The sequence below is a fragment of the Podarcis tiliguerta genome (genome assembly GCF_965153285.1).
Source record: "Podarcis tiliguerta genome assembly, chromosome: 2".
NCBI lineage: Eukaryota > Metazoa > Chordata > Lepidosauria > Squamata > Lacertidae > Podarcis > Podarcis tiliguerta.
This window is the reverse complement of record NC_139535.1, coordinates 19,412,414-19,436,912: the sequence shown is the minus strand read 5'-3', so window position 1 is coordinate 19,436,912 and position 24,499 is coordinate 19,412,414. Positions and strand designations below refer to the sequence as shown.

Here is a 24,499-nt window from a genome sequence, read left to right as displayed (position 1 = left end):
AGAGAAGTCAAAAGAGAGAGGAAGACCCTAGGAACGTCTGCTGAAAATGAAACCTGGTTGCTATTGTTGGCTATTTGCAGTATGGTAGCGCTGCAGAGAGCTTGCTGGGGAGACCATGCATTAAAAAGAGACTCAAAAATAACTTAAACAAGGTTTTAATTACAAAAACAAAAACTCCTTAAACACTAAATACATCAACAACAAACCAGACCCAACCACCAACCCATCCCCCAGGGTAATGGGAGAGCTAGGTGCTGCTCCTTATATACTACACCCAATTCCTGACACAGCTTAATCAATGCAACTCGGCAGCACCTGCTATGTTTCACAGCTGTAAAGCTGGGTCTCGTTAGTTTGCTCTGGCCCTTGCTCTGGCCCCTTAAAGATATACACATCGGGTGAAACAATGATGAACCTTTACATTTAAAGAAACCATTCAACAGCTATATCCAGATAGCAGCAATAACTTGGCTTCCTTTACTTTTTAATTTTTTTAAACTCATTTCAATATATTTTTATCCCACCCTTTTCTCTGCAGCAGGAACGGGGAAACCTTGATATGTTACTAACTCCCTTCAGCCCCAGCCAGCATGGCCAATAGTCAGGGATGATGGGAGATGCAGTTCACTATCTGGAGTGCTACAGCTTCCCCAACTCCACCCTCCTGCCTTTTATCCTCACAATATCCCCTTGAAGGCAGCTGAGGCTGAGTGATAGGGACCTGCTCAAGGTTAGTTACTCAGTTAGTTACTCTCTCTCACTGCAGTGCTGGCTGTGCGAATCCGATCCGAGCTGCCAGGTCGCCGCCCACTGTGGAGGGGAGGGTGCCAGGCGTGCGGTGCGGTGCGGAGAGAGAGCGAGGGACTATCTGGGGGAGGGACAGTGCAGCGGGGGGGGGGGGGCGCAAATTACTTGCCTTGCCCCGGGTTAGGGGGCGCAAATTACTTGCCTTGCCCCGGGTGCTGACAACCCACGCTATGCTACTGTTGTGGAGTATCCCTGATCTAAATCTGACCGCAGTGCTACACTTGCTCTCAGGAGCATCCTTCACCTGCAGTGCTTCTCAAAATTTGCCAGCAAGCCAATTGGGACGCACAACACACAAATGGCCCCCGTACTTACTTCAAGCCAAACTTCACTTTCTTGTTCTCCACCATCAAGTCACAGATGTACGCAACCGACAGGTACCTCAAGAGCTTGATGTCATGACCTCGGACCTTGTCGAACAGCTGCGAGTCTGCATTTCTGAAATACAGGGCAAGGGGATGAGGTTTTATGCCCGGAGGAGGAAATGCAGAAGGCTCAGATTAGCAGAATCAAGGCATAAGCAAGTCCTACAAGCCAACACATAACGCTTCACACAGCAGTCCTAATGCTCTACAAGGGCCAAGACCAAGGACATGATAAGCCGGGCGATTCTCCTGTGCAAGACTTGTTGATTTCAACGTGGCTTTTGCAGGAGAGCTTCCCTGATGGATGGTGCCCCAGCTCAGTAGTAAAAGCATCTGAAGAACCTCTTTAGGAAAACGGGTTACATTTTTTATCCAAATCTCTGAAGGTTCTTGTAAGTTTGCTATAAAAACATACATTGATTTATATGTCCTGACCTCACCCCTTATTCTGGGGGTGGTTCTGTAGGGGTTGCTGAGAACTCCAAAGAGGTCCGCAACAACTTCCAGAATTAAGGCCTCCAGAATTAAGTTCAGGAGGGGGGGAAAGCAGTTAAACAATCAAATTTAGAAGTCACACACGTCCAACACTGCCCTGTGAGTGGCAAACAAGCAAGTCCTTGAGAGAGGGTTTTAATTGGCCTAAAATTACCAGAAGGAATAATCTTAAAACTGCAAGCTATGCATTAACAATGGAGCCCATTCTGCCGGTGGGTTTTTAAAGTTTTGCTTCAAACTGTTCTTTTGATCTCGCCGAAGTCTGAAAGTATTTTATTATTGATATTTCTATGCTGAGATTTTAGGACTGCTTTTTATGAGTTGTTCTCCAGTTTTGTTTTAAATTCTATTGTGAAGCACTTCCAAGTGCCTTAATATAGTACAGCAGGCTATAGGTTCATGGAATTAAAAAAACAAGCGAACCCAAGAAGAAATATTGGCAGCAAGTGTGTAGGACTTGCTCTCAGTCCACCTCCCATACGATCCTTACTTCCCCCCTACCCCAAACTCTACTGCAGCCCAGAAAAAGCATCATTGGACTGGCCTGTTCTCACAGAACACCAGCCATTGCTTTGTGACCCACAACAGCCAAGTACTTCCCTGCCTTGGGAGAGATGAAATTATGGAAGTGCAAGTTTTTACGTTACTGCAGCTCCATGGTGGCATTTTCTCCCTGCCATGGCAGCGTAAAGCAGATCCTTTAAGAAAAAGGAGTCAAAACTTTGTCTGACGTATTTTTAGAAGGTGGTTGGGTCAAACAGACCTGAAAGCAGAGTCCTCTTCTGACATGTCCTCTGTATCTGCCCAGGCATCGTCTGTGCCCCCTGCAGAGAAGACACCGAGAGAAGTTCAAGATATTAGTAGCCACAACCTCTGCCCTAAACAGATTGGATCAGTTGGTATAAGAATCTCAGCACTTCTCCCACAAAGCATAGTTCTGGACTTCCTGCGTGTTCCAATCATGTAAGATGCCGTTTGTGATGATGAACGAGTCCTATCAAATCATCAGGCTCATCCCACGTAAGCGACTCGTTCGCCGCCTCACAAACTGGAAGGATACTACCAACAGGACCAGCTTTATTACAGAGCTTTTGCCTTCAGTCCCACCCCTCGTTTCATTGATGGGGAATTGCTCCAAGGTGATGTAGACCCTGAAGACGAACCTGCGAGGTAGGCTAGGCTGAGATATAGCAGCTAAGATGACACAGATTACACCATACTGGCACTCAATGACTTCATGGCTCTGAAGAGATCAGAGTTCCACGCTCGTATATTCTCCTGGACCACCCAGGTATATTTGACACAACACCTATCTTTTTACTTTTCAGTGCTATGCATTTTAAATATTATATTTTAAGTGTTTTTTGACATGAAACTTATCGAGTGGATAAGGAACGTGTGCCTGCTTCCTGTATGGTAAAGCAAGTGATGCTGGCAATAAATCAAGACTGTTCATTTAGTCTAGGTGAAAAATTTGATGCATGCACTAACACTAACAGTTTCAATTCTTTCTTTAAAGAAACAAAACAAAAAAACAGGATTGGGGGACTTTTTTGGCCCGGTGGACCAGATCCTTATCTGCCTCCACCCCATGGGACAGCTTACCTGACAACCACCTGACATCACAATGATGTCAGATGATTGACATGTGGCCTGTCCAGCTCACCTGCTCAAGCGTCCTGCTCAACGCTTCCCAGACACCAGGGACAGGGCTGTGGCTCAGCCGCTTTCTGCAGAGATCAGCAATGCAACAGAGATGCCTTCAGGAAACTGAGTCATGCAGCGGATCCTTTGCAGAAAGCAGGACTGCAGTCACTGGCCATCAGCACAACTGGGCACACAGCCAATCACAACAGGCGTGACCTCACCACCCATTTAGCTGATGGGTGGGGACTTCACTGCAGCTCTCTGCAACGATAGGCTGTGTGATCAGGCTGCCCCACAAGGAAGTCTGTCACACAGCCAATCCAGTTGCACCTGTACCTGACCTAAAATTGACTCCTCATATGTGATGTCAGCTATGGAGCAGCTGGGTGTGGTTTGGGGGAAACAGCCTCACCAGTCAGATTGGGACCTGTGCTGGACCAAATATGGCCAGAGGTTCCCCACCCACATTAAAGACCTTAATGCTGCGATGACCTCCTGAAGGTGTACGGGCAATCAGAAAATAGGGGAGAGGAGTCTTAGCATTGAGTGCAGCTCCCCATAATTAAGAGGTAAAGGGACCCCTGACCATTAGGTCCAGTCGGGACCGACTCTGGGGTTGCGCCGCTCATCTCGCTTTATTGGCCAAGGGAGCCGGCGTACAGCTTCCGGGTCATGTGGCCAGCATGACTAAGCTGCTTCTGGCAAACCAGAGCAGCACACGGAAACACTGTTTACCTTCCCGTCAGAGTGGTACCTATTTATCTACTTGCACTTTGACGTGCTTTTGAACTGCTAGGTTGGCAGGAGCAGGGACCGAGCAACGGGGGCTCACCCCGTCGCGGAGATTAGGACCTTCTGATCGGCAAGTCCTAGGCTCTGTGGTTTAACCCACAGCGCCACCCGCGTCCCCATAATTAAGAGGACAATTGTCTAAATGTCATATTTTGCATAACTTGAAAGTTGGAAATCAGATTTTCTTTGTGCAACAGGCAGCTCCCTTGGCCCAGAGGTTTTGCTTCATTTCTGAAATGCAGAATCTATGCAGCAGTGTCTGAAGAACGAGAAAAGCCACCCTGGTCGCAGTTCTCCTGCGCAACCAGGGATTCCCGCAATTGCTTCATCACTGAAGACATGCAACAAAGATGCCCTTGGGAGCAGACTCTAATACTGAAACAGGAAGCTTACGGAGGAGCTTGCAGACCCACAAGACAAGGCCACAAATGGTTACCACCACCTGACAGTACCCTTTGCATATTCCTCTCCTTGCAGAACTTGCCAGCTTTGGCTTTCTAGGGAACATGAGTTTGGTTTCTGTTTTGAACTAAGCCACTGTCCTCAATGGCAGCTCAAGCCTGCTGCTCACACCAGTTTTCAAGGATGCTCCCCCAACTAGCGTTATAAAACAGAGATAACACATGGCAACTATTACCAAACCTCCCTTACCTGAGAAAATGTAGTTGTATCCTGTGCGCCCATAAAGTTCCCCCCACCCCGCCAGGGTGGCCGATCGGCATATATGCTGAGGAAAGAGAGAGATGCAACACATGACCATCAAAGCACAGAGAAGCAATTGACCCTCCTCCTCCTCTCCCAGCCTTTTCCCATTCCCAATTCAAGAGAGTCTGGCTTTCCACTCGTGGTCCGCACTGCGCCTTCCAGATGGAGGTCTGCATGGCTCACAGGTCAGGCTTAATTACTTCCCAACCCTCTGCTAAGCTACATTTCCCCATGATTCTACTTTGCACCACTATTTGCAATTCCTTTTTAACTAATATCAGCCTTGTGCGCTTCATTAACATGCTCTTTGAACCGTCTCTCCCTCAAACCGTTAATGAACGGGATTAGGCTGGTCCCCGCAGGATCCTCTTTAAGTTCACCTATCAGTAGCAGAGCTGAAACAAATCTGCAAGTTATGGAGCAGCTTATCAAAGGCGCCAGCCCGGCCTCAGTCTGCACGGGTGCATGCCCGCTTGACTTGGGAGCATCGAAGAAAGGTTGTCAAGAGATTGTTGCACCCGCTTTCTGGAGCCTTCTGCTCATGGCACCCTCCAGTAAATCGTGCAAAAGCTACAATGAGACATCCACATAAGAAAACCATGAAAGTCACAAGACACACAAACACAGAGAGAGAGCTTTACCTTGCCCTTGTAGAGGATGACGGGGCAGACAAACCGCCCTCTACACCTGGCCATTTTACTGCGGTGGATGAGGTCTTGCAGCTTGCCAACTTGGACGGTGCTCTCAAATCTATTGGAGGCAAAAGAGGCCATTACCTGCACAGGCACCAACTGCAGATTGGAGGGGACAGGTGTTGCCTGGATGTGCTTCTCAGGCTACGAGTGACTGCAAAATCTCATCTTGGCATACATTCAGTGTAAAGCCTGGTAGCTTCTGTCCTCTTGTTTTGAAGCCAACAGCTCAGGGGGAATGATGGGAGGGGGAGACTTCCACTAACCAAAGGCTTGGTTTTGTTAACTCCACAGCCACCAAGGATGCGCACCTCACCTTTCACTGTCTTCTTGTTTAAAAGGCTCAGTGGCAACAAATTTAACAGATTCTAGATCCAGACTCAGATTAGCTAACAAACAGAAGGAAATTTTAACCCTGCTCTCCCCACCAGCATAGCATACGTAACTAAGCAGAGAGATGGCAATGGCTACAAGGCTGGTGGTCATCGCCGAGGAGAGACCCAAAGGCAGATCTCCACCGTCTAGAATGATCAGGTTTCCATTTGTTCACTACCACTAATATCAGACACCGATTCAGAACTGATAATGGATTCCTTGGAGTTGGATGAAGGAGATACAGGGTGTCATGAGCATACTGGTGAGACTAAACTCCAAATCCCTGGATGACATCTCTCGGTGTTTTCATGTAGATGTTGAACAGCATGGGAGACGAGATGGGAGGACATCCTAGAAGCCTCCCAGCGCCACATTCTTGAACTGTCCCTCAAAGAAGTACTGGAGCCACCATGAAAAAAATGATAAAAGTTCCACCCCAGTCAGGTGGCCTAGAATAAATGGTCAATAGTACTGAAAGCTTCCAAGAGGTCCAGCAGAACCAACTAGGACATACTGTGCCTTCCCAGTATGGATCTACCAAAGTCATCTGCCCCACAACCAGGCCTTGAATGCCATCTTTTTTGACAATCCAGTAACATCTGGAGCAGAGATGTGTCCATGTGCTCAAGCACATTGCCCAAGAATGGAAAATGAGTGAGCCTGGATCCCTTCTCAACAAAGTGGGTAAGTCTTCACATTAAGCCTAGTTTCCCATTTCAGTGAAAACTTTCACAAGCTGGGATGTTAAACCTATTTAGGCCTGTGGTTTAAGATCCTGGCTTGTTCCAATCTGATAACCATCGTTTCCTGGTCCAGATGAAATGGGAAACTGTGGTTGGTTGCAAGAATTCCAGGTTTAATTGTGGCACACCAAGGAGGAGAGGAGCGGCACATACAGTCAGATGGTGAGTAATAAGCTGTGGCGTGATCACCTGAATACAGCCTGCATAAGAGAACACAAGGGCTAAAAATGTCTTTCCCCCCACAGAGAGGAGTGTATTTGCTAAATGAATTCAAAGATGGGAGATGAAAAGAAGAGTGAAAGAGAAGCAGTTGAGGAGAAATAAGGTAGTTTTGCCCATGAAAGGCTTTGCTGACTACATGATGCTTGAGAGACATTGGAGAAACAGTGGCTTGATTGAGAGACTCTCCCAAGGTCCGGGGAAGGAGCATGTGAGAGGTAGGGTCAACTGCAGCCAGGTCCCAAGGGATGCCAATTAGCACGTGATGGTTTCAAATTTATTCCAGTAGTCAGATCAAAAGGTCTGGCCCCTCACTCTTTCTATTACCTTAATGAGGCTTAAGTTGGCTCCTGGTCCCTCTGTATTTAATTCAAAGGTTCAGCCTGGGTAAGCAACTGGGATATATGAAGCGCCACAAATTAAGCTGTGATCTACCCCAAACCACACATCTCCCCCCTCCATCACTGAGACACTGCACTGGATGAAGTTCCCTGGTACAACATCTGGCTCAAAGCTTCGCCTTAGTGCCAAGCACTCTCCAATAAACTTGTCTCTCAAGAGCTACTCTGGTTCGCTCGAATGCCTCACAGCGGCAAAACAAAGCTTTCTGACAGATACACTGCAACTCCACAATATTCCAGATAGCTCCTTTGCCAAGCTGGTGCCCTCCAGATGTTTGAGACTTGTAGTCCAAAACGTCTAGAGGGCACCACCAGACTGCCAGTGTCTTCCTTGAAACGATCACCTTTAACAATCCACCTCTCAATGTTTTGCTACCCCCAAAAATGGGGGGGGGGGGGAGGAACTCATCTACAAGTTAGACCAAATACTAGAAATATCAGATGTGTTGCTTTCCTCACACTGGACCACCTCTTGCATCAGGCGCCTGATTATAAGCCCCTTTTGCATTGCTGTTTTTGCCAAAAATAAAGAAGCATATTATATGTATTGTGATTTTTTTTTTTCATCTAATTTTGCGTACAGTTTGGCTTTATTTAGAAACAGCAATGCAAAAGTGACAAGCTGCATGTGGTACGTTATTTCTGCATCATATAAGTTTATGTATATGCTAATAACACATACAGTGGTACCTCGGGTTAAGTACTTAATTTGTTCCTGAGGTCCGTTCTTAACCTCAAACTGTTCTTAACCTGAAGCACCACTTTAGCTAATGGGGCCTCTTGCTGCCGCCGCACCGCCGAAGCACGATTTCTGTTCTCATCCTGAAGCAAAGTTCTTAACCAGAGGTACTATTTCTGGATTAGCGGAGTCTGTAACCTGAAGCGTCTGTAACCCGAGGTACCACTGTAGGTATTTTTCTCCAGCGTTATAACATATTTTATGCATTATAATATATGCTTATAATTGGTGCTTGGCACTTTAGGAAACCTGGAGCCTGTGTGCATATAATAAGGGACGTAACAATATGAGAATTGTTCTTGTTTTTAGAGGGATGGGGGAAGGTGACAATATTAAGGATCAAAGCAGGTTTTCCAGCAACTGGTTTGTGCAAGTATTGCTGTCCCTGACCATGGAGGCAGAGCGCAACCATTGTGGCTACCAGCCACTGCTAGTTTTATCCTCCATGAATTTGTCTGGTGGTCATCCAAGATAACTGCCCCAGCCACCTTCAAGTACCCAGATCCCAAGCTGCTTTGGGGCTTCCCAAAACAAAAATAACCAGGACTTTGAATCGCGCCTGGAAATAATCCTTCTATTTTGCACCAGCAGCCAATGAGTTGTATAATATGTTTTTTTTTAATATTAATATTTTATTGAGTTTTACAACAGACATATAACAACAATAAACTAACAGCATCACAATAAAGGAACAAAAGAAGAAACACTACAACGCACAAACACAAAAATACAAAAAGAAAAATAAACATATTAAAAACAGTTTTTGTCTCCTTGTATTCTTTGCATTATCTTGTTTCTCTGACTTCCCCAGACCTCCCTTTCCTGTATTCCAAATCAAATATTCTACCTGCAAATTCTTTCCCTCTGTCATACTTTGATTTTCTAATAATCTTATAGTCTAGTAGATAGTTGCATTTCCTTAAATCTGATAAAGTATTGGATCTTTCTCTATTCACTTTTCAACTAATAACCATTCACCATCAATCCGAAGTCATCAAACATTCATTATCTTATATAATATGACCCCATTACATACGATCCCTGAACTGTAGCTCTTGCTTATTTGGGGTGAGCAAGTGCCTTTCTCGGCGTAGCATTAGTAAAAAAGGAGGAGGAGGAGGAGAAGGAGAAGAAGCACGGAACATTTTGCACGGCACAGCTGCCGTTTGGGCACCTTGTCTATGTGTGCCGACCTCGGGGACAGGAGAAAAGCCCTGCCACCTGCCCAGCCAGAGGGTGCCAGGAACACACATCCGGCCACCCATTGGTGCCAGGGAACTGGACGCTTTTGAACTCGCGGCTGCAGTTCCCTCCGACACACAGGAGAACGCTGCGGTTATGCCAGGCAGGAGCCGGTGCCCAGCCGAGAACCGTGCCCAAAGCACAATGATTTTATGCCAACTCCATTAAAGTTCCCAAGCCCTCTTAAAAGCCTCTGTAAGCCAAGGGGTTGCTATGGCAACCCAGACCCCTGCTTATGAAAAATACATAAAGTACAACATTTCCAGTTGTGTTTTTGTTTTTTTAAAAAAACTCTTTTAAGGATGAGCGAGGAAGCAAGTACCACCAGCTTAAAGTCCCATAGAATATTCTATTACCCTGTGCAGTTCACACATCCAGCCCCTAAAACAGTCTGCTTTAGCTGGTCACGTAGCTGCTGCTGCCGCTGCAGCACCACCCGCTGCCATTAAGGGGTAAGGGGCAAAGCAATAACACCTCTAGGGGGGTTCACAGAACCAGCACCGCCCTGCCCCATTCAGTTGGATGGGCAAAGAGGGCAATGGTGGCCGATTCCCTGAACACACAGGGTATGTACAGTAGGTGCAAAACAACAGTAGAATGCTCAATACCAGGGTGGATTTGATTTAAATCAAATCAATTTAAATCACAATTTAAATCACTATTCAGTAAGACTTGATTTAAATGATTTTTTTTACAGGAAGACTCATTCTTGCTGGTATAATCTGGGATGATGGGGATCCAGCTACAGAAGAGTCATAGCTCAGTGCCTGGTCCCTGGGTCAACCGCGGCATCTTCAGGTGGGCTAAGCGAGAGCCCCGAATGACATCCCGGAGAGTCATTGCCAGCTAGTGTAGACCAGTGGTTCCCAATTGGTGGTCCATGGACCCTCTGGGGATCCATGTAACCCACCCAGGGGGTCCCGCAGCACCATTCACATAACCAAAAGTATCAGAGAGGTATCAAAATTTTCACAAAGGAGGGGGTCCACGGCTTGGCTTTTGAAAAACGAGGGGGTCCGCAGTACAGTGGTACCTCAGGTTACAGACGCTTCAGGTTACAGACTACGCTAACCCAGAAATAGTACCTCAGGTAAAGAACTTTACCTCAGAATGAGAACAGAAATCGCACGGCGGCAGCGGGAGGCCCCATTAGCTAAAGTGGTACCTCAGGTTAAGAACAGTTTCGGGTTAAGAACGGACCTCCAGAACGAATTAAGTATGTAACCAGAGGTACCACTGTATTTAGTTATTTGGCAACCTCTGGTATAGACAAAGCTGAGCAAAATGGATCAATGGCCTGACTCTGTCCAGGGCAGCTTCCTATGTTACTCATGAAGCTAAGAGTGGCAAGGGCTGCAAAGCTCTTTGAAGTACTGGCACAAAGACAGCTTCCTATGTTCCTATCCTTACTGTTTTCCAAGCAATCACCCTGGCCATGTCTGCTTTTGCTTTCTGGGAAGGAGGAAGGTAGGTTTTGAGGAAAGGAGCTAATTCTAATTTGTGCAAGAATGCATCATTGGGCAGGGTTGTTATTCCTTGTCCCCTCAGCCCTTCCTCATTTAAAACAGGAACTCTTAAAAAAAAAAAATAGTTGCCAACGGAATTGCAGTTCATTTGCGCCGCTGTTTCATGGGTCTCTGCACTACAGATCTGGCTCTACATGAGCTGTTTGGTCCCTCCAAGATATTTATCAGCAATAGATTCTCTCTCTCTCTCTCTCTCTCTCTCTCTCTCTCACACACACACACACACACACACACAAACACACCGCCCAGCCCACTAGCAGCTGGGATGATTCAGTTCATCTGCCAGCTAAGTAATCTGAAAATGTAAGTAGGGTGGAGTCTTGATTGAAGCAGAATTTCCCAAGCAAGGAGGGAAAGAAGAAGAAGAAGAGAAGAAGAGTTTGGATTTGATATCCCGCTTTATCACTACCCGAAGGGGTCTCAAAGCGGCTAACATTCTCCTTTCCCTTCCTCCCCCACAACAAACACTCTGTGAGGTGAGTGAGGCTGAGAGACTTCAGAGAAGTGTGACCAGCCCAAGGTCACCCGGCAGCTGCATGTGGAGGAGCGGAGACGCGAACCCAGTTCACCAGATTACGAGTCCACTGCTCTTAACCACTACACCACACTGGCTCTGTATGGTCTGCTCACGGAATGAAGGGCTGAAGCAGTTCTCAGGTATATGGGATGGGGAAGAAGGGAGTGCTTTTAAAGGAGCCTTCTGCCTCCCCCACAACAAAACGAGCACTCATGTTCTGCTTGCAGAGAACCTTGCAAGCCTTCGTTGGCGAACAGCTTGCTGGCGTCCGCAAAGTATCTGAACAAGCTAGTAATCCCTCACTGGCGTCAGAAGAGGAACTGGGCAGTTTTTGACATAAACTCTTAAGAGCTGCTCACAGGAAAATGGAAGGACGAGCAGCAGCCAGTATGGCACAGTGGCTAGGATGCGACGCTTAAGGCCAAGGAGATGTAGGCCCAAATTCCCTCTGAGTGACCACATGTCATTCACAAACGCCTTCATCCTTACCCGCCTCACAGGGTTGCTGTAAACACAGAAGGAGAAGGCACACACCATGCATTTAAAACCCGAAATCGAGTGTAAATTAGAAGTGGCAACTGTACAGTGGTACCTCGGGTTAAGACCTTAATGCGTTCTGGAGGTCCGTTCTTAACCTGAGGTACCGCTTTAGCTAATGGGGCCTCCTGCTGCCGCCGCGCGATTTTTGTTCTCATCCTTGTCAGCTTACACTCGAGTAGGACCCTGGCAGAGACACATGCCCGACCTGGCATGTTCCCTCCCTCCTTGTCAATCATTCAGGAGCTTCATAAGCTTTCTTCCACCCAAACATCATAGCAACCGATGCCAACTGACACCGGCACACCTAGGGATCTGCAGAGTTTGCGTATCATGCGCGTGACAGGCCTCAGCAACTCAGCATTTTGGCTAATCTACTTTATTTACATATAAACACACACGGAGCACTGCAACATGGCTCCCTCTTTCTCGAGCATCAGACAGCAAAGGGGGGGGGGGAAAGACAATAGTCCCACGTCATGGAACACAGTAACACAAACATCCTGTCTCCGTCACTTCCCACTCTGTGGAGTCAAAACATACACCGTCATGTGAAAGACAAAAATCCCATGACTGCAATCATGGAGCAGGAATTCTAACAACCCTGAAGCAAAGTTCTTAACCCGAGGTACTATTTCTGGGTTAGCGGAGTCTGTAACCTGAAGCGTATGTAACCTGAAGCGTCTGTCACCCAAGGTAATACTGTAGTTTTGATTTGCTGTGCAACCTATTCCATATTCCGCTGGTCCTCCTGTCTTCAGTACACAGAGCGGTTAACTATAACTGGCCAGATTTACGCATGTCAGAAACAAGGGTGTATTCTTGCCCCTTTTCTTGTTAATTCGTTTTTATCAGATCTTCCAGAGCACACTCAAAAAATAGATTCACGTGCCCCCCCATCAATCAAAACCCGGTCCCACTGTTTCGGCATGCGGATGATGTGGCCTTATTATCACCGATGAGGAGAGGTCTGCAACATCTTTTACTCTCCCGGATTTCCTATTGTGAAACTAATAAGCTCTCAATAAATGATGGGAAGACAAAACATTCTGGTCTTCTCTAACTTCCGGAAATTAGAGAAATGCAAAATTAGAGGGCAAGAAATCCAGCAAGTAAAGATGTATAGGTATCTCGGAATTTTATTCCAGAGAATTTTTTATCAATAGTATCTCTCAGAGCAGTGAATGGCACTATTCAACAGGAAGAAAGTCCAATGAAAATCATCATTATTACATATTTTTAGATGGCTGTTTATTTTATATATTTTAAAAGTTATATATATGGATGTTATATATATTTGTAATGCCTAATAAAGGCTTGGCGAAGTAAGCAAGCATGTCACCATTACAATTGCTAACTGCATTTACTGGGCACTTTTCAAAACATAAAAATAAGCTGAAAACAACTTTCAATATATTAACACAGAAACACAGGACACTGAAGTCAACTTAGGAGTGGGCAAATATATGTAAAAACTAATAAAAATGTATATTAAAAAAAACTTATGAGTGGACAGCTGACTTTTTCTTTCACACATCTTGAATGCCTCTGGGTTCAAGGAAGGCATAGATGCAGTTCCTCAGGAGTAAAGCCAGAGGTCTGCTCATGCTTTCCAGTGCCAGCTGTCAGCTTGTCAACACTCAGAAGAAAAGCGGAAGTTTACTCATCCTAGTTGTGGGCAGCAAATGAGATGACTTGAAGCCGGCACACCAGGAACATAATGTACTTTAGTGACTGGGGGGCCTACCTATTGCAAAGTGGTTGCTTAAAAAGTTGTGGAAGGACCAAAATCATTCCAAACAGGGCTGACTTCCACGGAATTGTCTCTGCACAGGTCAAACTGTGCATGCTGTCTCAGTATCCCACAAGCACCTAGGAGGCGCTTCGTAGATCCTGAGTTTATAGCAAATGATACCAAACGTTTCAAGTGAGCCATAGCAGGGAAGCAAATCCCTCTTCATGGGCGTTCATGAACTTGGAAGGGAAATCCTTTTCCAGAGGAGGGCAACCAAAATGGTCAAAGGCCTGGAAACGATGCCTTCTGAGGAACGGCTGAGGGAGCTGGGCATGTTTAGCCTGGAGAAGAGGAGGTTAAGGGGTGATATGATAGCCATGTTCAAATATATAAAAGGATGTCACATAGAGGAGGGAGAAGGGTTGTTTTCTGCTGCTCCAGAGAAGCGGACACGGAGCAATGGATCCAAACTACAAGAAAGAAGATTCCACCTAAACATTAGGAAGAACTTCCTGACAGTAAGAGCTGTTCGACAGTGGAATTTGCTGCCAAGGAGTGTGGTGGAGTCTCCTTCTTTGGAGGTCTTTAAGCAGAGGCTTGACAACCATATGTCAGGAGTGCTCTGATGGTGTTTCCTGCTTGGCAGGGGGTTGGACTCGATGGCCCTTGTGGTCTCTTCCAACTCTATGACGGAATTGAACAGATTCAGAACGATGCACCCTTCAGGAGGAAATGGGTATGCACATGGGGGGGGGCACACCACCCCACACCACCCTTACACTGTGCAGCTCATACTTGGTTACTTTCCTATTGCACCACATAAGTAATGTTTTTGTAGGTTGGAAGCTTGCTCATTCTGACAAGGGGAGGCAGCGTGGCTGGTTCCCTACGCAGTACGGAATCTTGCACAAATCCTTCCAGCTGAGGTCAGTCACCGTCCTGGTAATTTCCATCAGCCACTTTTTGTTCTAAAGTTGTGTCTTGCATACTAGGAGGAGGTGGGATTTGAGTGGAGGACACACTGACCCTGGACACCTAACTAGACCAGAGGGGCAAGAAGTGGGAGCTGTGGTGCCCAGTGGCCTACCATCATCACTAGGCTCCTCTCGTGTAAAAGGCCTCAATGTTTTATGACTGCAAAGTGGGGGCTCCAAGACTCAAACCAAAGAGGGCAGATACTGCACTATACAGAAAACAAGCAACCACCAAGTGCAAGAATGGCCCCAAGAGATATCAGGCAACAAAGAGCTCCATGGTTGCACTGATCTAAGCCCTGGAAACGTGTCAAGGACTCAATGCTGTGGGTGAAAATGCTAATGTCTGAAGATCATATCAACAGCATTTTGCCATATTCCCTACGGAGCCTGGCCTGCCAAAAATGGCTTGGCAGGCCAGCCTCAGAAGTCTGGCAGGACTAATTGGGCCTGTGGGCTAGAGATTCTCAAGCACAACTCTAGCATATATAGAGAAACAGTATCTAATGCATAGGAAGATCTTCCAACAATAATTTTCTGGAAAAGCCACTTCACCGTTAGTAAGCTCTGCGCCCTTAGCTGTCAAACAGACAAGGGCAAATGGAGTGCAATAAGTAATGCTGGGAAACATGTTAGCTCCTTTATGATACTGGAGTTGGTGTTGGGGCACAGCAGGTGAGGTGTGTAACACAGGAGGAGGAGCGAAGCACAAAGCTGCAACACAGGAAAGGAGTATTCCCTCCCCGAATCCTTGCAGAGCAGTGTGTTTTAGTGGTTTGGTTAACCAGGCAGGATGCATCATGGTTTGGCAACCTCATGAAACACCAATCCAAACTTGAATTAAATCTCCAATGGGAAGTTCAAATAAAAATGAAGCGTCATTCAATTGACGCTGCTGCAGTCTCCACCTCTCCTCTCTCAGTGCAACCTCAGAAAGAGCAGGCAAAGGTTTGGTAGCTGAAGGGACAAGATGGTGCACTGATTCAGTCCAAGAACCAACACTTTGGTCAACTCCTGGGCAAGACAGACCTCCTTTCCAACTCACCGAATTTTGCAACTCGCCACATCTTTCCGAGTTCTCACTACGGATATGAGGGGACTGAAACGAAACTCGGAATTTTTCACAACTGCTTTTGCAAAACCCTCAGATTCCATCTTCAGGTCAGAAGCCACTTTTTACCTTCTGATCTAGACAGTACAGTAGTACCCCGCAAGACGAATGCCTCGGAAGACGAAAAACTTGCATGACGAAAGAGTTTTTCGTTTTCTGAGGTGCGTCGCAAGACGGATTTCCCTAAGGGCTTGCTTCGCTTGACGAAACGGCCCTGCCTCTCATGTCATGGCTACGGTCACTGCACGCACGCACGCTTCCCCGCTCCTCCGGCTCCCTCCCACCTTCCCGCTGACGGTTAGTGCCTCGCGCCGCTGCCCACTCCCCTCGCGCGCTCCCCTCAGAGAGCCGTTGCCGCCAGCGCCTCTCTCTCCCTGGAGTCGCGCTCCTGAGCCCCGCCGCCCTCCAGCAGCCGAGTCACACGGTGGCCACAACGCGCAGGTGAGTCTGAGGTACCGGCTGCGGCAGCTGTCCTGCTTCTCCCCGCCCCTCCCCGCCGTTGTCAGTGTTTAAATGCAGTGGTGCTTCGCAAGACGAAAAAACTCACATAATGAAAAAACTCGCGGAATGAATTAATTTCGTCTTGCGAGGCACCACTGTATTATCAAACTGTGCAGCTTACATCCAAGTCATTGTTTTGATTTTCCAAGCAGCAAGAAAGCTGAAGTGAAAAAAACTTAAGAGGAACCAAAAGGGCAACGAAAGCTACTCAGGCATGAAAAACATCACATGGGTACACCCTGCAGCTGGTGGGCACATTAAGAAGCAGCACAGCTAAGCATTGCTGTGCATGAGTCAAATTTGCACATGGTAATAACTTTGCTAACTGCAGCTTGCTTAGCCATTAAAGATGGAAAAAGAGAAGTCCACCTATATTGATGGCTTCAGGGCAGGGCTTCTGGATGAGGGATGAACTCCCTATGAAGGAACAAGTGCATATATCCTGGATACCTCATCATCGTTGTTGTTGTTGTTGTTTACTGAATTTGTATGCCACCCTTCATCCAAAGATCTCAGGGAGGTTCACAGAATAAAGATACTTTAAAATACAGAATACAGTGGTGCCTCGCAAGACGAAATTAATTCGTTCCGCGAGTTTTTTCGTAGAGCGAGTTTTTTCGTCTTGCGAAGCACCACGGCGGGGAGGGGCGGGGAGAAGCAAGGCAGCTGCCGCAGCTGGTCCTAGGACTCACCCATGCCTTGTGGACACCGCGCGACTTGGCTGCTGGAGGGCGGCGGGGCTCAGGAGTGCGACTCCGGCTGCAGCGCTGGCTGCTGGCGGCAACGGCTTCTGAGGGGAGCGCACGAGGGCAGTGGGCAGCGGCGCGAGGCTGCCGGAAGGTCGGCCATCAGCCGGAAGGTGGGAGGGAGCCAGAGGAGCCGTCAGCAGGAAGGTGGGAGGGAGCCGGAGGAGCGGGGAAGCGAGCGTGCGTGCGTGCAGTGACCGTCGCCATGACAGGAGAGGCAGGGCTGTTTCGTCTAATGAAGCAAGCCCATAGGAAAAGCCGTCTTGCGAAGCACCTCAGAAAACGAAAAACCTTTTTGTCTAGCGAGTTTTTCGTCTTCCGAGGCATTCGTCTTGCGGGGTACCACTGTAAAACCACCAAGTACATAATAACAGACCAAAAACTAAACAAGACAAATAACAAAACAATAACTCTTACCCACCCATTTTGAAAGAACATTGGATATCAGTCAGCCAAAGGCATGGTTAAAGGGGAACGTTTTCGCCTAGTGCCTAAAAGTGTATAATGAAGGCGCCATGTGAACCTCCCTGGGGTGAGCATTCCACAGACGGGGAACCACTGCAGAAAAGGCCCATTCCCATGTTGCCACCTTCTGGACCTCACATAGAGGAGGCACGCAAAGACAAGGGCCTGGGATGATGATTGCAAAGTCCGGGTTGGTTTATCTGGGGAGAGGTGGTCTGTGACATCTAGTGATATCAACGTACCTTGGAAATATCAGCAACCTGCCTCATGGTTATGGCTACACTGAGGGTTGTTAGAGGGGAAGCAGAGTTAAAAAAGCAGAGACATCACCTTGCCGACAAAGGTCCATATAGTTAAAGCTATGGTTTTCCCAGTAGAGGTTTATGGAAGTGAGAGCTGAACCATATAGAAGCCTGATCGCCGAAGAATTGATGCTTTTGAATTATGGTGCTGGAGGAGACTCTTGAGAGTCCCATGGACTGCAAGAAGATCAAACCTATCTATTCTTAAGGAAATCAGCCCTGAGTGCTCACTGGAAGGACAGATCCTGAAGCTGAGGCTCCAATAATTTGGCCACCTCATGAGAAGAGAAAACTCCCTGGAAAAGACCCTGATGTTGGGAAAGATGGAGGGCACAAGGAGAAGGGGACGACAGAGGACGAGATGGTTGGACAGTGTTCTGGAAGCTACCAGCATGAGTTTGACCAAACTGCGGGAGGAAGTGGAAGACAGGAGTGCCTGGCGTGCTTTGGTCCATGGGGTCACGAAGAGTCGGACACGATTAAATGACTAAACAACAACAAGAAGAAGAAGAAGTGCAGTTAGGCCTCACTGCAAGAAAAAGGATTATAAACAAGCTTACAGAGCTCACAATTATAAAAAAAATAGTGGTAAATTTATCAAGGAACATGCAACATACGACAAAATCTGCACTGCAGATTCAAGTTCTGCATGGGAATTGAGTTCTGTATGAAGCAACTCTAAAGTGTTTCAAACCACAGCAGTGAAAAAAGTGAAAAGAAGAAGAAGAGGAGTTTGGATTTGATATCCCGCCTTTCACTCCCTTTAAGGAGTCTCAAAGCGGCTCACATTCTCCTTTCCCTTCCTCCCCCACAACAAACACTCTGTGAGGTGAGTGGGGCTGAGAGACTTCAAAGAAGTATGTCTGGCCCAAGGTCACCCAGTAGCTGCATGTGGAGGAGGGGAGACGCGAACCCGGTTCCCCAGATTACGAGACTACCGCTCTTAACCACTACACCACAAAGAGGAAGTCCACCCCACCCTTCTCCATCCCACTGTGCAGATCTGTCATATGCTTGAATTTCTACTCGGCTATCACTGCATGGACCCCATAACATGCAAAATGTATCTAAGAGGCAGAACAATTCAAACCACTGATGCACTGTGCTGCAGAGGGTTTGAATAGCACAGATGTGTCCCTCTGCCCAACGCTGCGGGGGTACAGGAATCCCACTGGCAAGGGGCACCTCAATGCACTGCCTGAACAGCAGGTATATGGAAGTTACCTACAGTGGCATTCTCATCAGCGGAAACCCCTGAAACAGCATCAGGAGGGCCCATTGTAGGATCTGCTGAATCCTGAGCCAGCCCCAATGTCACTTGTGATGGCAACACCACCAATCTAGGCCATCTTGTTGCACCAGCATGGAAGTTTAAAAGAGAATTAGACAAATTCACAGAGGATAAGGCTATCAATAGCTACCAGCTCTGATGGCTATGTTCTGCCTCCACTGTCGGAGGCAGTACCATTTTCTGGAAACCACAAGAGGGGAGAGTGTTGTTATAATCAGGTCCTGCCTTGCAGACTTTCCACAAGCATCTGGTTAGCCACTGTGATAACAGGATGTCAAACTAGATGGGTCTAATCCAGCAGGGTTTTTTATATTCGTTGGTTGCTACTTAACTCACACACCACAGTAGCCTCTCATTCATAAGAAAAAACACCAGGGCTTGTGCACATTTATGTGAACAGCCAATTTTAGAGCCAAGTAAATGGAACGAAAAGACCGATTAGTAACTTGCTAGTACTGTAGTACATCTCCCAAAAAAACAGTGACGCACTCTGCAGGTCACAAACGTGCTCAGGTTAATTTGGGTAAGGCACAGTCCTCCCGAAAGCAGTCACGACTTACGTGTGCCTCTCTTGATCTGTGCTCTCATATTCCAAGAAGACAATCAGGCGGGGGTAATGGCTGCAGATTTCACCATTCCCATTGTGGATCACGCTGAAGCAGTAGTCCTTGCCGAACAACTCAAGGCAGCATTTCTCAATGCGCTCTATCTAGTCAAGTCAAAGACAAACCAACAGTTATTACAGAATTATTGTTATTTATACATGGGGGTAACGTTCTCGGCCGCCGTGCACATCAGCAAGGCAAGTCCCTTCCAGTCCGTTCTGCCCCTGCCCCACCTCCTAATGGCACGCATGTCAGCAGCCGCACATGTGCTGATTGCACACAAGTGGGGAGTTGTCTGTACTGTGATCCAAACCAAAGGCCTGGTACATTGTACAAACACTGCATAAAAAAAGGTAAAGGTACCCCTGCCCGTACGGGCCAGTCTTGCCAGACTCTAGGGTTGTGCGCCCATCTCACTCAAGAGGCTGGGGGCCAGCGCTGTCTGAAGACACTTCCGGGTCACGTGGCCAGCGTGACATCGTTGCTCTGGCGAGCCAGAGCCGCACACGGAAACGCCGTTTACCTTCCCGCTAGTAAGCGGTCCCTATTTATCTACTTGCCCCCGGGAGTGCTTTCGAACTGCTAGGTTGGCAGGCGCTGGGACCGAACGACGGGAGCGCACCGCGCCGCGGGGATTCGAACCACCGACCTTTTGATCGGCAAGCCCTAGGTGCTGAGGCTTTTACCCACAGCGCCACCCGCGTCCCATACAAACACTGCATACATGGGTTAAATAAATGCAAGTATGGAGCAAAACATTTGATCTTAAGGAAATCTTTGCTGCCCCAAAAATCCAATAATGAGACCCTCTATATAGCTGGCATCTATCCCATGCACTTGCAGCATTTAAAATGCTTATCATTAGAATTCTGGTTATCTGGCAACCTTTGGACAGAGGAAACACAAGACTCGCAATGTTCACCACGTGAGCATTAGGTTACTCTATAAACGAGGACAAGGTGCACCAATGAAGCACATCCAACCCACAAAGGCCATGCAGAATCCGATTGTGCACTTGGGAGTATAGACATGGAGCAACCAGGGATGCTAGGGTTGTCTACTTGTGTTAGGGAAGTCATAACTTCATACAACACAGTACCTTCTCTCTCCACCCCACCTTCCTTTCCTAATCTGTTTTCCCATGGCTTATTTTGCAATGAAGCACCATACAAGAAACCCAGAAAATCCCCATATAAGGATTTGTTTTAAAACAACTGCACTAAAATAAGGGAGGAGCTTTGCAGTATTAACAGGGATCATGTAGGGATCTCTTTTAATGGACAGGGATTTCACGCTGCAGAGAACAGGTGTTGATTCACCTATCCACTCTTTTCAGCCAAAGCTTGGCTCCAAAATTGGTTCACAGTAAATTACAAATTGACCCAACTACAGGTAACACTTCACGTATCAGACAGAGAGGACTGTAGCGCAACAGAAGCTTACGGCGTAATGGATTTGACACATCTTTATAAATATGCCCTCTTTTGCTGCTAATACGGCCTCCTCTCTGGAAGGCAATTAAAATGCAACACAAAAACACTTCTCAGAATTTTTAGCTTTCTTTCTGCCAGTGCTTAACTGTTGTGGTTTCCCCCCAATGCTTTTAGCAGTTCTTATTTTTATCTGTAAGCGAGTGCCTTGAACCCACTGGGTGGAGGAAAGGCAAGAGTATAAAACCCAGTGTGGTGGGCTGGGTACAAATAATAAATCAAAACAACAATTCTCAGCTGCGTCTGGGTTGCAGGCACGACAGAGGAATGTCCGGCTGCCGTCCTGCTTATGCCTTTGATGGTCGGTGGGGAATAATAATGAAAAGGCATCTCCAAGCTGGAAGAAACTGTTCACCAGTGGGAGGTTTTTTGTTTTTGTGCCAGTCATGCACTTCTCAGAGGAGAGGGATCAGTAGCAACCTGGGGGGACAGTTTAAGGCAAGGGCCGTGCAGATCGGCGCTGAATGAGGCAGGCCCAGCCCACCCCTCAGGCTCACCTTGGCGCTGCTGCCGGCCCCGCCGCTGCCGCTGCCTCCACCTGCAGAGGTGCCTCCTCCTCCGCCTCCCCCGCTACCGCCCCCTCCATCCCGGGCCCGGTACTGCGCCCTCGAGAACTCCAGCAGCAGCTCCGCAAAAGCGCGCTCCCCGGCACCGGGCCCCTGAAGGGCGGAGGTGGGGTCGCCCGGGGCTCCTGCCATCCCCGCCCCGCACTCACGGGCCCGAGCCCCGGACTCGCCGCCCCTGCAGCGCCAGCGCCTTCTCCATCCCAACCGCCTTCCGCTTCCGGGAAAGGAGAGCGATGCCGTCATTACAGCGCGACACGAGAGCGAACACCAACACCACCACCGGCCGCCCGGAAAGGATACCCCTTCCCTATTGGCCCGAAGAGAGCGCGAAAACACCCCCCCTCCCTCCCTCTTTGACTCTTCCAGGGGAAGAAAAGGAAGAAGCGGAAGGGCGGGGCTTAGGAAGTGGAGGAGGAGGTGTGAGGGGGCGTGTCCGTGGGCGGGGCTGTGTGGGCGGGGCCGGACTCCGGCTCTGGGAATTGCAGGGCTGCGAGCCAATGGCTGCGCGTGGAACTTTGGTGGCAGCGGCGAGGGGGTTTTTTGTGTGTGTGTGCTGTCGCGCGCGCGCGCCCAAAGCGAAAAGCGACTGCAGGATGGCCGCTCGCGTGCACGTGGATCAGTTATTATTGATACTACTAACAATATTGAGTGATGTAGGGAAGTGAGAGCTAGACCATAAAGAAGGCTGCTCGAAGAATTGATGCTTTTGAATTATGGTGCTGGAGGAGACTTGAGAGTCCCATGGACTGCAAGAAGATCAAACCTATCCACTCTGAAGGAAATCAGCCCTGAGTGCTCACTGGAAGGACAGATCCTGAAGTTGAGGCTCCAATACTTTGGCCACCTCATGAGAAGAGAAGACTCCCTGGAAAAGACCCTGATGTTGGGAAAGATGGAGGGCACAAGGGGAAGAGGACGACAGAGGATGAGATGGTTGGACAGTGTTCTCGAAGCTACCAGCATGAGTTTGACCAAACTGTGGGAGGCAGTGGAAGGCAGAAGTGCCTGGCGTGCTCTGGTCCAGGGGGTCACGAAGAGTCAGACATGGCTAAACGACTAAACAACAACAAACAATATTATTAATACCAGTAATGCTTTGCCAAGAAGGTCGGCGGTTCGAATCCCCTTGACGGGGTGAGCTCCCATTGCTCGGTCCCAGCTCCTGCCAACCTAGCAGCTCGAAAGCATGTTAAAGTGCAAGTAGATAAATAGGTACCGCTCCGGCGGGAAGCTAAACGGCGTTTCCGTGCACTGCTCTGGTTCGCCAGAAGCGGCTTAGTCATGCTGGCCACGTGACCCGGAAGCTGTATGCCAGCTCCCTCAACCAATAAAGCGAGATGAGCGCCACAACCCCAGAGTCGGCCGCGACTGGACCTAATGGTCAGGGGTCCCTTTACCTTTATTCCCAGGCACTCTGACCACAACTTACAAATACACAGGTGTTGGGGAGGGGGGAATAAATCTTAATCAGCGTAGCTCAATGGTGACGGAAAACAAGAGTCCATGATATCAATTGCCAAGATTGCCAACTGACCAGCTTCTGTGTCTTAAATTGCATCTCAAACTGCAGAAATCAGCAGCTGAAACTTTAGCAACATGGAGAGAGAACCTCCAAATGCCTGCACATTTGGCTACTTTAAAAGTTGGATGTAGCATGGATGGGGTTGCTGTGATGTGCCAAACCGAACATAGCCTAACCGCTGTTTATGCTTGACAATTCCTGCTGTCCATGGCAGGCAACAAATAATAGGATTTATTGAGCCCTCTGGTGGTCTGCATTTACATGATCAGAAACTGAGAAACTGATGCAGGGGTCCAGCCGTTCAGGGTCTGATCCAGAGCTGCAGTTTATGCGCAGGGTCATCTGCATTCGCATGCAGTATACTTCTAAATAACAGGAGCAGGGCCTGTAGTTCAGCAATAGTTCATCTGCTGTGCACACAGAAAGGTTGGCTCAACCTCCAACCTTTTCAGGCAGGGCTAGGAGAGACTCCACTACTGGAGGCTATATGTCTCTAAAAACCAGTTGCAAGCAGGGGAGAGCGCTGCTGAGCTCGGCTTCCGCTTATGGGTTTCCCATAGGCATCTAGTTGGCTGCTGCTGTAAGAAATAGATGCTGGACTAGATGGGCCACTGCCCAATCCAGCAGGCCTCTCTCTCTCTCTCTTCTTGTTGTTGTTGTTTAGTCGTGTCCGACTCTTCGTGACCCCATGGACCAGAGCACGCCAGGCACTCCTGTCTTCCACTGCCTCCCGCAGTTTGGTCAAACTCATGCTGGTAGCTTCGAGAACACTGTCCAACCATCTCGTTCTCTGTCATCCCCTTCTCCTTGTGCCCTCCATCTTTTCCAGGGAGTCTTCTCTTGTCATGAGGTGGCCAAAGTATTGGAGCCTCAGCTTCACGATCTGTCCTTCCAGTGAGCACTCAGGGCTGGTTTCCTTAAGAATGGAGTGGTTTGATCTTCTCGCAGTCCATGGGACTCTCAAGAGTCTCCTCCAGCACCATCTCTCTCCTTACGTTCCCTGAATTCTCCTGACCTGCAGTAATTGACCACCCTGCTTTTTCTGGGGGAATGGTGAAGGAATATCGCTTCGCCTAGGCTCTCCCCATCCTTTAATACAGTGCTGGTTTATACATGAAAGGCTTGTCAGCAAGGGCAGTGCTTGCAAGCAACCTACCGTATTTTTTGCTCTATAAGACTCACTTTTTCCCTCCTAGAAAGTAAGGGGAAATGTGCGTGCGTCTTATGGAGCGGATGCAGGCTGCGCAGCTATCCCAGAAGCCAGAACAGCAAGAGGGATTGCTGCTTTCACTGCACAGCGATCCCAGAAGCCAGAACAGCAAGAGGGATTGCTGCTTTCACTGCGCAGCGATCCCTCTTGCAGTTCTGGCTTCTGAGATCCAGAATATT

At 48.1% G+C, this 24,499-nt stretch overlaps 1 protein-coding gene across 3 annotated transcripts in view; it reads right to left on the bottom strand.

The window, feature by feature from the left end:
* Positions 1 to 21,893, bottom strand: part of MTMR14 (myotubularin related protein 14) — a 91,030-nt gene extending 69,137 nt beyond the window's left edge. For 2 of the 3 annotated variants that reach the window (XM_083425355.1, XM_083425356.1), the window contains exons 1-6: positions 21,520 to 21,893; positions 19,488 to 19,636; positions 5,453 to 5,561; positions 4,758 to 4,833; positions 2,431 to 2,491; positions 1,123 to 1,245 (exon numbers count right to left, since the gene is read on the bottom strand). In XM_083425355.1, coding sequence (XP_083281481.1) covers positions 1,123 to 1,245; positions 2,431 to 2,491; positions 4,758 to 4,833; positions 5,453 to 5,561; positions 19,488 to 19,636; positions 21,520 to 21,831 — 830 coding nt within the window. In that variant the 5' untranslated portion in view covers positions 21,832 to 21,893. The remainder of the gene's footprint in view (positions 1 to 1,122; positions 1,246 to 2,430; positions 2,492 to 4,757; positions 4,834 to 5,452; positions 5,562 to 19,487; positions 19,637 to 21,519) is intronic. The other variant, XM_083425357.1, reaches the window with a different exon arrangement.
* Between the last annotated feature and the right edge of the window lie 2,606 nt (positions 21,894 to 24,499).